At 47.5% G+C, this 15,083-nt stretch overlaps 1 protein-coding gene across 12 annotated transcripts in view; it reads right to left on the bottom strand.

Moving 5' to 3' along the window:
• The window catches only part of NAV2 (neuron navigator 2), a 421,317-nt gene that overhangs the window by 229,712 nt on the left and 176,522 nt on the right, over nucleotides 1-15,083 (bottom strand). For 10 of the 12 annotated variants that reach the window (XM_043874925.1, XM_043874936.1, XM_043874913.1 and 7 more), the window contains exons 5-6: nucleotides 11,140-11,404; nucleotides 6,386-6,454 (exon numbers count right to left, since the gene is read on the bottom strand). In XM_043874925.1, coding sequence (XP_043730860.1) covers nucleotides 6,386-6,454; nucleotides 11,140-11,404 — 334 coding nt within the window. The remainder of the gene's footprint in view (nucleotides 1-6,385; nucleotides 6,455-11,139; nucleotides 11,405-15,083) is intronic. The other 2 variants (XM_043874955.1, XM_043874963.1) reach the window with 1 other exon arrangement.

Genomic DNA, 15,083 nt, shown 5'->3' with positions numbered 1-15,083 from the left:
GAGCTGGACAAAAATCAACACGCAAAGAGTTGGAGATCAACATTTCCAAAGAGGCATGACAGGCTTTGGCAAATAGGATTCATCATTTCCCCAAGGAACAATGGAGAAGAACAACTCCTTCATTCAAGTATTTGTGACAAAGACCTTACACTTGGGGTGCCTCTTGGCCATCTGTGAGCTCCACTCCCCAGACTGAGACATCCTCAGTCTTGGATTAACTGAGACAGCTCTGGTTTCCCAAGGTGCGGTCACCATCATCTCTTCCTTGAGTCAGAACCTAGAGGTGCTACACAGGCAGACACATCCTTTAAAGGCTGCAGGTTGTGCCAAGTTTTCTGAGACCTGGAAGAGGAGGTCTGGAAGCCCTTGAGGGCAGCTGACATGGCAAATAAAGATGGGCAGCACCTACCAAGCCATCAAAAGCCACCATCAAGCTCAAGCCAACACATCACTCTCTACCTCACCACCATCACACCCTAGCAAGAACACCCTTAACTTGATCAAATGGGAAAACTGGATGGATACCAAGTAACTTCTTCCGAGTGTCAGAAGGAATCCCTGTGAACACCGGTGCTTTAAAACTTGGGTTCTGTTGTGAATGGGGTGGGACAGCTGCTTGCTCCAAAGCAAGCCCCTCCATGCCTCTGAAACTTTCAGCAGAGTCTGCCCCACAAAAAAAGGCCATGAGTGAATGTGTGGTGGGTGGGAAATAAGGAAAAGAGCTTCATTTGGGTCCACCCAGGAGGGAACCGAAACATCCCTTGGGATGAGTCAATCCACAAACTGAATTCATTCAGACTGAATTGAAAGCGCAGGATTTCAAAGCCAAAGGTGCCCATGAGATCCTAAGATACCTGAGCCATCTGCGTGAGGGCACTGGACTTCACAAACTGAAGAAGGGCTACGCTATGTCCGTGTTCCTGAGTCCTTCCTTACCCCAATTCGTATGTTGAAATCATAATGCCCAATGTGATGGTATTAGGGAGATGATGAGGTCGTTAGGCAGAGCCTCATGAATGAGATCAATGCCCTTATAAATGAGGACTCAGAGCGCTAGTTCACCTCTTCCACCATGCAAGGTCGTAGCAAGAAGTCAGCGGCCCACAACCTGAAGAGGGCCTTTACCAGCATCCAACCAGGCTGGCACCTCAACCTTGGGCTTCCAGTCTCCAGAACTGTGAGCAGTAAGTTTCTGCTGTTTTTAAGTCACCCAATCTGTGGTGCTTTATTATGGCAGCCCCAAAAGACCATCACAGGGTTCTAGCTCAGTCTTATTTAGATCTTAAGTGGCTGATAGACTCTAGCTGACATCTAAATTACATATGTATTGATAAAAGAATATGAAAGGTCAGAAGTAATTCTGAGAAGGAAAATAATGACCTTGAAAGTTGGTGGATGGTCAGGGAAGATTCCAAACAAAAGCGACCCCAGAGAAAGAATCGGTGTCTGAAATGTGAGTAGGGGGCAAGAAGATAAGGAGCAGAGGGCTCATGCAGAGGGGGGCTTATAGAAAAGCACCGAGGAAAGAAAGGGCTGGTGTATGCTGGGGCTTGGGGGGCAGCGTGGGAGGAAACGAAGCTGGAAAAGCAGGTGGGGCCAGCCTCAGTGTCACACCATGAACCTTGGACTTGGTCCGGTCCTCCAGCAAGGCGACAGTCATCCTAGAGGCTGAGAGCAAAGCTAGAGCTGGAAAGCAGAGTAGCTTCCAGTGTCCAATGATACAGGCCGCCGGCCAACCTTTTGAAGCTGATTCTTGTTAACATCCTTGCGCATCAGGAGCACTTCTCTCCTGGCCTGGGAGCAGCTGCTGTCTGTCCATTTAGCATCCTTCCAAAGCAGAGCTGGGTCTTGCTCATGGAGAACAGCGGCAGGTACCAGAACAGATGCTGCCCCGCAGTGCCCGACTCATCAGAACAAGCAGAGAGACTGCGGCAAGTGAACCTCAAATCATCCACCACCTGCCTCATCCAGAGCGCCGGAAGGTTCCAACAGCTCCTTTGCAAGAGGGACTCTGCTTCCTGTGACCATTCCGGGTCCAGACAAGTTACAAAATGGGAGGACACAAATGGGTTCTCTGAAACACACATGGCGCTTTTTGAAAAAATGATGTTTGAGGGAAGAGGTGTAACAAAGAAGCAGAAGGAAATCCCTGCTGCTCTGGGAGCCCGTGGTCAATTTCTCCAACACGTATGTGCACAGCCGAGCGGGCAGGGCAGTAAGACTGTCATTCCTGGCACGTAACTTGCGTGTGAGTTCTGGCTCCACTTGCTGCACGTGCTAATGAGAAGAAAGTGGTTCTCCCAAAAACCACTTCAATGGCCAGGAGCAGAAGATGCCCCACCCGCCCCCAGCTCCCCCGGGAAAGATGGCAGCTTGTGTGCCCATGCTAAAGACCTCGGAGGGCAGAGGTCATAATCGGAGATGCTTTTTGCTAGACAAGATGATTAAATGCTAAGTCTCTCAACTCCACAGCATCTGCTTTTCAGCAGCTGGGTGGAGAGGACTGAACTACTAGCCACGCTGATTCCTCTCCACCAGATGGTCGTGTAGAGATCAACTCTGTGGGATACCCCAGAGCTGGACCAGATCAGCTGAAACCACCAACAGTACCCTAATCAGCTAGTTACCGTGCACTGATTACATGCCAGGTAGCAAAGGACTGGCAATGATTTTATTTACTCCACACAGCACTATGAGTGAGACAGGACTACTTTTTACCAACAAGGAAACACCAACTCATGGAGATTAACTAATTGGCCCAGGTAACATCGTAAGTGATGAACACAGGGTTTGCCAGGTTTGACTGCAAAGTCACCAGGCTTCTGTGCCTCCCACAGATAGAAGAAGCCTAAATACCTGAGGCTCACCAGGGGCCCCAAGATCTCTTACCAACACAACACAGTGGTCAGAGGTGGAAATTCATGGAAATTCTTCATCCCTGTACCAGTTCCCTCCTTCAGTTCCTTCCCTGTAGACTCAAGGTGAGGCTCCCCTCCCTGCTCAACACCCCTGGTGCCTGTCTAGGTGTCTGGCTCTGGCAGGTATTTGCACCTGAAAAGAGACTTATTTCCAGAGCTCTGGAAGAGGTGTCCAACTCACCCAGAGGGGTAGGCAGGGCTGTTTTCTTTTGGCAAGCAAACTTTACTGCAACCCCTGGTGGTGCCTGATCAGCTAAAATCTTTATTAAGATTGGGCTCAAGGCTAGTGGTGGGAAAGTGGGGGTGAGGGGAAGGCAAGGAGTGTCAGGCAAATAATAAAAGAAGATCCCTTTGGTCAAGCAGGAGATGACAAGAGTGAACATCGACATTTGAGGAATCAGTGAACTAAAATGGACTGGAATGGGTGAATTTAATTCAGGTGATCATTATTTATCACCCACTCAATGGACATGAGTTTGAGCAGACTCCAGGAGCTAGTGAAAGACAGGGAAGCCTGGTGTGCTGCAGTCCATGGGGTCGCAAAGTGTCAGACACGACTGAGTGACTGAACAACAACAATCCCTTTGTCAGGCTCATCAGAAACAAAATGCATCCAAAAGGAAATCTAGGTGAGGGATTGGGCTTGCCTGGTGGCTCAGAGGTAGAGAATGGCCTGCCATGCAGGAGATGCAGGTGGCTCAGAGGTAGAGAATGGCCTGCCATGCAGGAGATGCAGGAGACGAGGGTTTGATTCCTGGGTTAGGAAGATCCCCTGGAGGAGGAAATGTCAATCCATTCCAGTGTTCTTGCTGGGAAAATCCCACGGATAGAGGAGCCTGGTGGGCTACAGTCCATAGGGTCACAAAGAGTCAGACAGGACTGAGCAACTGACCATGAGCACCAGGCCTCTGATAGAAAGCCAGACCTTGGCTTTGGGTCAATCTGGAAGTCCTGTGCCCAGCACGCCTTCAGGGCAGGGCAGACAAGCCCATTATTCAGCTCTTCCTCTCTTCCCACCCCTCCCTGCAACTCCACCTCCTTCCAGTCATGTCATCTGGGACTGATAAGACGTCGTTCAGGAGATGCGCATGTGCTTTCAATTAGATTCTTTCCCAGCTAGCTCCCGTCTTCTCTCTCTCAGAGCTAAGCACATCGTGGAAACAAGCACTAGATTTCAGGTTTCCTCCACGCTCCCCACCCGCTTCCTTTCCTGTGAATGGACTTTGCATGATACACACACACAATGGGATCCCAGTTCACTGCGTGTGGGGAGGGGGGGGCGGGGGAGCAGTGGGCATCTACCTGACTTGGGCCTCATGCTTTTAGGGAAAGCAGTCACACCGTAGCCCAGGGCTAAGACTGCATGTTTGTGTTCCCTTCTCCCCAGATGCATACATTGTCATGCCCGTGTGACGGATCTGGAGAGGGGTCTTTGGGAGGTAATGAGGTCATGAAGGTTACAGGGGAATAGCAGTTAGCCAAGATGGCGATGGTCAGGCTCTCTGGCCCCACATCCTGTAAACAATGACTTGGCATGGTTATGTAACAGCTAAGATCATTTAGAGCAATGCGCACAAGTATCATGACGTACTCACTTGGCCACGTGCCACCTCTGCTCACGTATACCTACATAAACACCACCTGACACAGCCCGTGCATCCGCTGCGGCAGTCACAGCGGAATGGAGCGTGCCTGCAGTTCCTATAGCTCCTCTCATTTTCTTTCAGTGTCCCCACTCACGCCTTGCCTACCCTAGGTTCAGCAATCAGCAAGACAAAGGTGGAGCAGCCTCAGAAGAGACAGGAGAGCTTGCTTATTCTCTGCTCTCTGCCATGTGAGGACACAGAAAACACACAACCCTCTGTAAAGCAGGAACTGGGCTCTCACCAACCCGGCGGTGTTGGCACCCTGATCCTGGATTTGCCAGCCTCCAGAGCTGTGAGCAATAAACCTGTGTTGAATCACCCAGTCTACAGTGATGCATCATAACAGCATGCGCAGACTAAGACACACAGCTATGAGAGGCAGTGATGACGGCAGGTCCCCCAGTACCAAGTCTGGCTAACAGGCTGACTTTTTCAACAGAAAAGCAGCTGCCCTGTGGCTTCTCCCCACAGCCAGCTGGATCCTGAGTTGGGCCTCCCCATGTGTAAGCTTTTTAGAAAAGTTAACTACTAGAAAAGGCACTCAGCCAGAGCCTAAGAGAGTAGGGGGCAGCAAGCAGACCTTCTGCAGCCATGGGTTACCTGAATACGGAGAGATACACAGTCTGGGCATCCCTTTAGTTTGAAGTCAGATTCAATGAAAAAAAATACTAGCTGAACATAATGAGGACGAGATTCCATTCCTGTCAGGATGCTACAAGGACATCACGAGGCAAAAGGCCAGGAGGAATGGTTGAAACGTAAGATTTTAAAAACCAGTATCAACCACCACATGCCTGTGTGCCATGCTAAGCCGCGTACCAGAATTCACGGAGGAGGAGGTGGAGAGGAGAGGTGTAACGCGGTGGTTACAGCGAGGGTTCTGCGGTTAGATCACCTGGGCTCAAGTCCTGGTTCTGCTTTCTGTGTGACTTTGGTAACTTACCGAACTTCCTACATTTTAGTTTCCTCATCTGTAAAATGGGGATAACAACATGACCTACCGCAAGAAGACTGACTTGAAGATTAAGATAATGCATTCATATTGGCGCCTAATACACATTCAATAAATGTTAGCTGTTGATACCTTTAACACACAGTAGGTACAAGGATATAACTGGCGTTTCCCGTATCCTGGCATGGGTCCTCACAGGACGTGGTAGACGCCAAGCTGAGTCAAGAGAATTAACTAGTGAGCAGGCCTAGTTTTTATTTTCAGGGAACTGAGGTGATCCATCCATGTACATGAGAGCATCCAGAAATAAAAATGAGACATAGCTGCCTTGTGGCTTTGTCTCCGCCGAACAATTAGATTCATGCTTCAGGTCTTTAACACTCAGGAGAAAACCAATCCCACGTTAGTCATTTTAGGATAGCACCAATAACAAAAAGCATAACACACATAAACAAGATGCAGGTGAGGTGGGATCAGGGCCAGGATAGAGCAGGGCGTCAAACTCATCATAAAATTACTATAGAAAACCATCTAAAAACTCACCTCTCTAAACCAGAATGGACTTTGATGTCCAAGCAATCAAAGACAAAAAAACTCAATGAGATGCAGAAACATTAAGTACAACTAAACCTCACAAGCATCACACACACACACACACACAAACACACACACACACACACACACACCCTTCCACCCCAGGGCCACTCTCAAGTCTCTAACACTCAACACTTGGTCATCAGCCAAAGCATGTTTGGTTTTCCCAAACTGCAAACATGTCAGGGGGCGGAGGACCAAAGGAAGCAGCCAGGACAAAGGGGTCGAGGGGCTGGGTTGAAACCATGCTTTGCGGGACGTGGACAAGTTCTAACCTAGAGATCTTTTTCTGACCCAGAGTGAAGCGGATGATTTTGCTTTGTGATGAGTCCTTGGAAGATGCACTGCATGACAGGAAAGAAAAAAGTGGAAGAGATGAGTGAGAGGAGAGAAGACGCGTTAGACAAATTACCAACAGGAGTCCCGAGACACAGCAAAAGCCCCCGGGTTTCCCTCTGCCCGATTTTTCTACAACATGCAGCCTTTTTCTTAGGTCTAATTTGATAAAATTCCAACATAAGGAAACTGCTGTGCAAGATTATCTAAGAACATTTGTGATCTTCTTTTTCATAACTCCAAATCTCTTTTCTGCCATCAGTCGCTACACGGTCTTCCTCCACAATGAGACCCTAAAGCCAGGGGTCTCTGACAAGTAAATTTTGTACCTTTCTCAAGTACTCAGATCTTTATCTATTCCACATGCTTATTCTACTGGAATGCTCTTTGGAGGAACGTCTTGAATATCCCATTAAATTGACCCTAAATAAGGGTGGCATGCGTGCTCAGTCATGTCTGACTCTCTGCGACCATGTGGATTGCAGCCCACCAATCCCCTCTGTCCATGGAATTTTCCAGGCAAGAAGAGTGGAGTGGGTTGCCATTTCCTTTCTCCAGGGAAGCTTCCTGACCCAGGGATCCAACCCACATCTCTTGTGTCTCCTGCATTGGCAGGCAGATTCTTTACCAGCTGAGCCACCCGGGAAGCCCAAATAAGGGTGGAGATGTTTTCAAGTTTTGCTGGTCTTGGGAATGTTTGCTCTCCATGGTATCAGCAATGACCCTTTCAAATCTTCTGAACTTGCTATGTTCTGGGCTTTGAACCATAAACTTATGAATATGAAGAATCATGGATGGACTTAATGAATGGTTCAACTTATTTACTGCCTTATGAAAGAGAGAAATATTTATCTTTCTTGCATTCATACCACTGATAACATGTTCATAAAAGGATCTGAGGTGAGAAATACAATGTTGGTGTCACAAAACCTAGGATGTGAAGGAAGACAGAAGAGAATGAATTTTTTAAAAAGCAATTCTTTGTTATTTTTTTTCCTAAAAAGCTAAATATTGATACGATGTAAAGGAGACACAGATAGAGAGGAACTTCAGGAGGTGAAAAGTGGATCGACTTCTCAGCCATCATGTAAATTAATGAGAAAAGCTGATGAGAAGAAGTAAAAGTGAGTCTCCATTTAGTCACCATGGAGGAATTGCGTTCTCCTTCATGCCAGTATCTCAATTTTCCTTGCTCAGCTTCCACAACTCTTTTTTTTTTTTTTTTAATTAACAAACATTATGGAAAAGTTGTCAAGTTTTAGCATTTGCTATCTTGAGAGGCACGGTGTTTAGGCATGTTTGTGCCCAGTGGAGCTCTGAGGAAGGATCAACATAAACCTGGTATTTGGGGGTTATATCAACATTTGACATTAATGATCAAGGGTCTGAACCATTACCCTTGGGATCTGGGCTATCAGAATTTGGGGATAGAAATACAATGGAACTAAGCCAGAGAAGTGACTTTACTGTTTTTAAAGTTACAGTCAGTGCATGAGTATGGAGTACCACATCTCTAGACTTTGAGAACAAGATTATCCTCCAAAAGGAAAACTAGAAAGCATCAGTATGTCATGGATAAAACCAATCATCTGCTAAAGTAACCCAATACGGGCCAAATAAAGGGTGAAGGGGGCCAAACAAAGGGTGAAGGAGGACATAGAATAGTTCAGAACTCGACCTGTATCATCACCACATTGTAGGGTCGGGGGGCATGAGGGCAGGAACCACTCGGGAAAAAATGGACATTAAAAACCTGGCTTTGTGGACAGTAAAAAGTAAAAAAATAAAAAAAAATAAAAAGAAATAAAAAGAAAAAAAAAAAAACCTGGCTTAAGTGAGTGTGGCTGGTCTTTAGGTAAAGCATCTACTTTTCACTCTTGTGGTTTTTTGACCACACCACACGGCTTGCGGGATGCTTTTTCCCTAACTAGGAGTGGAACCCGTGTGCCCTGCAGTGGAAGTGCGAAGCCTCAACTACTGCACTGCCAGGGAAGTCCCCCTAGGTAAAGCATTTATTAACAGTAGGATGCTTTTTCTTATTGGGAGATGGGTTTCCTGACTGGGACATCTGGTTCTTTTGAGAAGACAAAAGCTTACTGTGGCGATGGATGCCTCAGGCTATCAAAGCTCAACGACACAAGCCCAGCGGTTTTCAACACATGTTCCTTGGAACCCTTCGCAATGAGACACTCTTATAAGAAGAGTTTCGTGGCTCAGTTTGAGAAGGCTTTCTACACCTTCTTCTGAAGATTCCCAGGGTACACATATCCTTCCCCCTACTCCCCCCAGGTTCCTTATCTCAATAAATGCCACCACGTGCCTAACCACTCAAGTCAGAAATCAAGGACTTATCTGTGATTCCTCCCTCCCTCCCTCACTCCAGACGGTCAACCTACCTGTAGTTCTGTTGGCCCATCCTCTAAAATACCCTGAACTGGTCCATGTCCACACTTGCTCTACACCTTGATCGAAGCCACTGTCACCTAGAGCAGGGATTCCCCAGCCTCTGAGATCTAATGCCTGATGATCCGAGGTGGAGCTGATATAATAGTAATAGAAATAAAGTGCGCAACAAATGTAGTGTGCTTGAGTCATCCTGAAACCACCACCACCCTGCCCTGGTCCATGGAAAAATTGTCTTCCACGAAACTGGTCCCCGGTACCAAGAAGGTTGCAGACCCCTGACCTAGAGGATGACAAAGCCTCTTAGCTGGGGTCTTTCCTTCTATTCTTGACCCTTCCACAGTCTTATTCTCTAGAGAGAAACAAAAGTGATTTTAAAATAACAACTGTAAATTAACTCTCCTTCCTGCTCCAGACTGTCCAATGGCTTGTTACCTTTAGAATGAAATACCAACTCCTCAGCCTTAAAGCTGTCACTGTGACCTTGCTTCAGGGCTATGGGACTACACAGCTCCAGGGGTGACCGGTCACACTGCCTTTCATGTCAATGGTGGCAGCTCTCTTTGCTTATAAGGCTGCTTTTCACTTCACACTCCCCTTTGCCCACGGAGCTCCAGCCACACTGGCCTTTTCTCGGCTCCTCCAACCTGCCAAGCTTACTCCTACCACAGGGCCTTTGGACCAGCTGCTCCCGCTCCCTGATCTATTTCACACCTGCATGGCTAGCCCCCTGTCATTCCTATTTCTACTTCAGTGTCAAGCCCTCAGAGAAACCTATTAACCCAACTTAAATTATGAACCCAATCCTCCTGAATCCCATTATCTTATTGTACTATCACTTCTGATATTTCTCTTCCCACTTTTGCCTGCCTCCTTCAGTAGGATGTAGGGAGCAGGCACCAAATTTTCCCCCATAGAACCCTTCCCCTGCAAGTTGCTATCCAGGGAATAAGCACTCTGCAGCATGCAGTGTGGGAAATGATGCCCAGATCATGTTATCATCCTGACCCCACTAAGAATCACAGAATGACTTCCACCCAGGGGGCCCTTCAGGGCAGAGGTGCAGAGGCTTGCTGCCTGGCTGTCCAGTCCTCATTGCTAGTCCAGGCATCCCTACTAGCCCATAGATTTTCACAATGAAAATTGGATATAATTAGATAATTAATTAGGGGTTCTGATTTACATCACATCTGTCACTGCTAGTTTTAACACGATCACAACTGGGAAACAGCATTTCTCCTGGGGAAAAGCAGCTGTGACCATTAACCATCTCGAGGGCAGCTGCTTTGCTTCAACCACTTTGTACTTCGCCCAACTACAAATGGCTCCCAAGGGTATGACGGTGTATGAGAAAACCTATGATTATTAGTGCTGGTGCTTTGGGGGACTGGAAAGAAAAAGCCATCACTCTGTCGCACATATTCAATGAAATCAAGCAATCAACTTGAGTGGTGGCATTTAGGTTTGATAGCTAAAGTTTTATGTCTTAAAAAAAAATGTTTTCTCCAAAACTTTACTATGAGTCAAAAACTTTCTAGTTCCTAATCCCCTCCTCTATTTTTTTCCCCTCATTAAGTGTTTTATGAGGTGTTTTTTTGCGGTGTTGTTTAGGAATGCAGCTATTAGCACGTGAACACAGTAGACGGTAACTGTTCTGGCATTTTGCTGGTATACCATTGCTTGCAAGTTTCTCTGGAAACACCAACAAAAACTCAGTCCTGATCCAAACAGCAGAGGGTCATAGCTGACACTGCTCCTCAGTCTCCAAGGTCAACAAAACCCAGGCACATTGACTGGGAACACCTCCCCATTAGGAGATGCTGGCCTACTCGGAGAAGGGGGCCGCCTCTCGTCCTGTGAAAAACCACATGCTATCTTTCTTCTGGGTTCTCAGGATTTCTCTTCTGGCAAAGCAGAGGTATCTGCTGGAGAGCTTGTGCCTCCACTAAGCGAAACTGCTTTGTACGTATAACACTGAACACCCAGCCTGTAGGCTGACATGCAGAAGAAGTTTGAAGTCTATTTTAGGGGCTGTTTATTGCCTATGAGCACGTGTGTGTTAACAGGCCAGAGTTTAAGGAGGGAGCGGCTGGCGACTCTGATCTCTAACAGCCCTCATCTCTGCCAGGCACATCCATTTCAAGGTCATGCTGATTCCCCAAGAACCACTGGCAGTTCTCAGCCCTGCAGAAGCACAAACGCGAACCACGTGGGGTGCAGGCTAGAACGGGGTCAGTGTGACGGAAGACCTTGAGAAAAGCCGAATTATCAGTTGACGAGGAGCACCCACCTGGACTGCATCTCGGCTTGTGCTTTTGACGGCTGATGTGGTGCCGGCTGGTGAGGCTGGCACGGGGCTTGGGGGGTGGCTGGCACCTGTTGCTGAGGAGGGCCAGCCTGGCACTGGGAGGGGGCCCCTGCCGCCTGGGACCCGGCAGGCGGCAGTGGCGAGGGGAGGTGTGGTTTCTGGGGCGGCGGCTGCTGCTGCTGCTGCTTGTACCGGGAGAGGCTGAAGAAGAGGCCTAGGATGGCCTTGAGGTTTCCATTCCTGATCTCTGCAAGACAACGGGGAGATTCTGGTTAGAGGAGGAAGCCCTTCTGGGGAGCCCTGTCTCGCACCCTTTTAGGAGGCGGTTTCAGCCCCCGCGTGAGTTTTAATTCCTCTAGGACAGATTTCCTGAACACTTAACTGGTATCACACTCAATTAAAATCCGGCCTAAACCACAGAGAAATTAGCCAGTTTCTCCCCACTGGGATTAGAGTGGGTACTCGAGGCAAGTTGCAACTGGGATGTCTGGCGAGCACCAGGAGGAAGTTCTCAGTAAGGACACAACCGAAAAAGACAGAGTCCCGAGCAAGACTGTGCTTGTCCAGGACGCAGAGGAAGGGATCTAGGGATGGAGGCACCCGGGGAGACTCACTGGTGTCTACACAGCACCCCCAAATCCCTGTTCCATGCTTCAAGCCACCCAGAGCGCGCCAAGTAGCTGCCAGCCCACTCCAAAATCCTCACCTAGCTTTGCCCTATCATTCTGCCCTCAGATACATGGCTGTCTCCTGTCCATCAAATAAATAACTTGAGTTGGGGTGGGTGTGGGGATAAGCTATGGGGCTTGCTTCCACAAAGAACTTACATTAAAAACATTTTTCCCCCCTATATTAAAAAAAAAAAAATGTGTGCAGAGTAGGGCTAAGAAAATTTTTCATTCCAGATGGAATTTTTCAGATTTTAAAATCTATTTGCCTCAAGGCATGCATAAAGAGCTTCAGAGAAGGAATAAAATATTTATTCCCAGGCAGGAGCTATGGATGCAGTGGTGTATCTCCTTGGGCAATCCTTCCTTTCCTACAGTTCTTTTAACACCAGATGCTGACGGCCAGGGTCTAAACTGACCCTGAGGGTAAAACACTATGGGACCCAGCATGTGGGACAGAGAAGGGGGAACCTGGGGGCTCCCTCTGCTTCACTTCCACCCTTCAGTTCTGTTCAGTCATGTCTGACTTTTTGCAACCCCATGGACTGCAGCAAGCCAGGCTTCCCTGTCCATCACCAACTCCCAGAGCCTGCTTAAACTCATGTCCACTGAGTCGGTGATGCCATCCAACCATCTCATCTTCTGTTGTCCCCTTCTCCTCCTGCCTTCAGTCTTTGCCAGCATCAGGGTCTTTTCCAGTGAGTCAGTTCTTCGCATCAGGTGGCCAAAGTATTGGCCACCTCAGCTTCAGCATCAGTCCTTCCAGTGAATACTCAGGACTGATTTCCTTTAGGATGGACTGGTTGGATCTCCTTGCTGGCCAAGGGAATCTCAAGAGTCTTCTCCAACACCACAGTTCAAAAGCTTCAATTCTTCAGCACTCAGCTTTCTTTATGGTCCAACTCTCACATCCACACATGCATGACTACTGGAAAAACCATACAGACCTTTGTCGGCAAAGTAATGTGTCTGCTTTTCTCTACTTCCACCCTTAGGCTGAAGGTTTCTGAAGTGGGAAGGGAGTTAAAGAGAGCGGGCTGGAGGAAGGGAAGCCCCCACCCCCGGTGCGGGTAACACACATCTTCAGGTTACCCCAAGCTTGGCAAGAGGACGCTAATAAAGGAACTGTTTCCTCCAATGACCAGCTGAAGGGCAGAGCCATGAATGGGGTTCTCTGAGGAGCAAGCCCTACCCCCTGTTAGCCTGCCAGTGCCCCGGGGTGTGACTGCTGACTAGGTCAGGCTGAATTACTTCCTGTTGGAGAGCTCCTCTTTCCAGGCTCTTGAAGAAACTGACAATACAGACTACTAGAATCCAACTTTCACTCTGCTTTGGGAGCTAGCCTGTGCTGATTGTGGGAGAAAACCATCAGCAGCTTGGCTTTTGGAAAAGCCGGGCTTGAATTCCAGTCTGTCTTCTACCACTTGCTGGCTTGCGCAAGTCACTGAGTCTCTCTGGGCCCCACCTGACAAGACTGCCAGCTTGCCCTGCCGCCAAGGTGGTTTTGCAAATCAAATCTGAGCAGAGAGGTGAAGGCACATCTGTAAACAGTCATGTCTCTCACCGGTCCTGGGTCCTGTATGACAACCACAGCCCCAGGATCCTGGAGGTGCTTCCCAAACAGCTCCAGCAACACGCCTTAAAAATGATGGTTTTTGCAGAGAACAGACTTGTGGACCCAGTGGGGGAAGGAGAGGGTGGGATGAACTGAGAAAGTAGCACTGACATGTACACACACTACCATGTGTAAAACAGAGAGCTAGCGGAAGCTTCTGTATAACGCTGGGAGCTCCGCTCTGAGCTCCGTGATGACCCAGAGGGGTGGGGTAGGGGTGCGGTGGGAGGGAGGGGATATATGTATACTTTTAGCTGATTGATTTTGTTGTACACCAGAAACTAACACAGCATTGCAAAGCAGTTATCCTCCAATTAAAATTTTTAAAAATAATAAAATGGCTGACTTATAATCAGCATATAACAATATAACACGTCCCTTTTGTTTTTAGAAAAATTATGGTTTTTGACTATGTGACATCTTACCATATGGCATTTTTGAGAGGGAGAGGGAGACATTCTTAACTTCATTAGGACAACAGGTGTAAGCCAGGGCTCACCTGGACAAGTCAAGATGCTTATAAACCACTGTGTGCAATGCAGAGAGCACAGAGAGTTCCCCAAACATGGGAAAATTCCCCCCTCCCCTGTTTCTTTGGGTAAGCTCAGCTTTAACCCTTCACCCCTGCTTCCTTCTCCGTCCTAAGGAAACCAAAGCAGGACACATCCATGGTCTGTTCTGCTGCTGCTTCTAAATATTTTGACAAGGACACCAACGTCATAGGATGTGAGTCCTGGATGGGACGATTCAATCTATAGACTGAATTTTTCTAAGATGCAACCTCTGAGTCTCCGTGTTCTTCTTGAAAATGGGCATTTTCCTCGTGGGAAGGTGGAGAGTAAAGTGACGTCCCCCCTGGTTAACTCAGCTGAACAATGACAGGGGGCAAAGCCAGAATCAAGGGCTGGCAGGCAGGGCAAGACCTGTTAAGGAACTCGGGAAAACAACTTCCTCTCAAAATAGAATTCCCTGGATGATGAAAATAGAGCTATAATCATGCTAGATGAAATCTATGTAAGATTTCAGTGTCTTTTATAGAGCTATTACTAATTAGCATATACCAAGTGAAGCTTTTCACATACATGATCTCAATCAGTCACCCAACATGGTATAACTTGGCTTACTTACATCCCCATCACATGTCATGAATTTAAAAGCACGCCAGATAGTGTTTTCCTTATTAAGTTAGCTCATGGACACAAAAAATATTCTTTATTCTCCTTCTATAATAGAAGTGTTCTTTTATTATGGAATGTGTCAAACATCCCATAATACATTTTTTAAAAAACCATGCAAGAAAAACAGGAGAAACTAAGAATTCCAGAAAAAAGCCAGAGGATCAGGGGTTGCTCCTGCAAACAGTAGGTATGTCCACATTGGCTCCCTCACAATCTACCTGCCCAGCCCAGGGCAGAGGAGCGGAGCCGCTTTGTCATCATCTCTCCCTGTGACGTTCAGTCATTTATTGCTCAGAACTGTTCTATTCTTCCTGAAAACCTCTTTTTATTTGTGAAAGGGCCCAGTGCTCCCATGAATACACTGTTTCTTAGTAAGAAGCACGTTTACTATATGGATCACTGATTGTTAGAGCCGCAAAGAACGGGGTTTGCATTTCTCAAGTCCATCCTTTGAAGACTTCAAAG

The sequence above is a fragment of the Cervus elaphus genome, chromosome 2 (genome assembly GCF_910594005.1).
Source record: "Cervus elaphus chromosome 2, mCerEla1.1, whole genome shotgun sequence".
In the NCBI taxonomy this organism is placed as follows: Eukaryota; Metazoa; Chordata; class Mammalia; order Artiodactyla; family Cervidae; genus Cervus; species Cervus elaphus.
The sequence above is the reverse complement of the archived record's forward strand: the minus strand, read 5'-3'. Positions and strand labels throughout refer to the sequence as shown.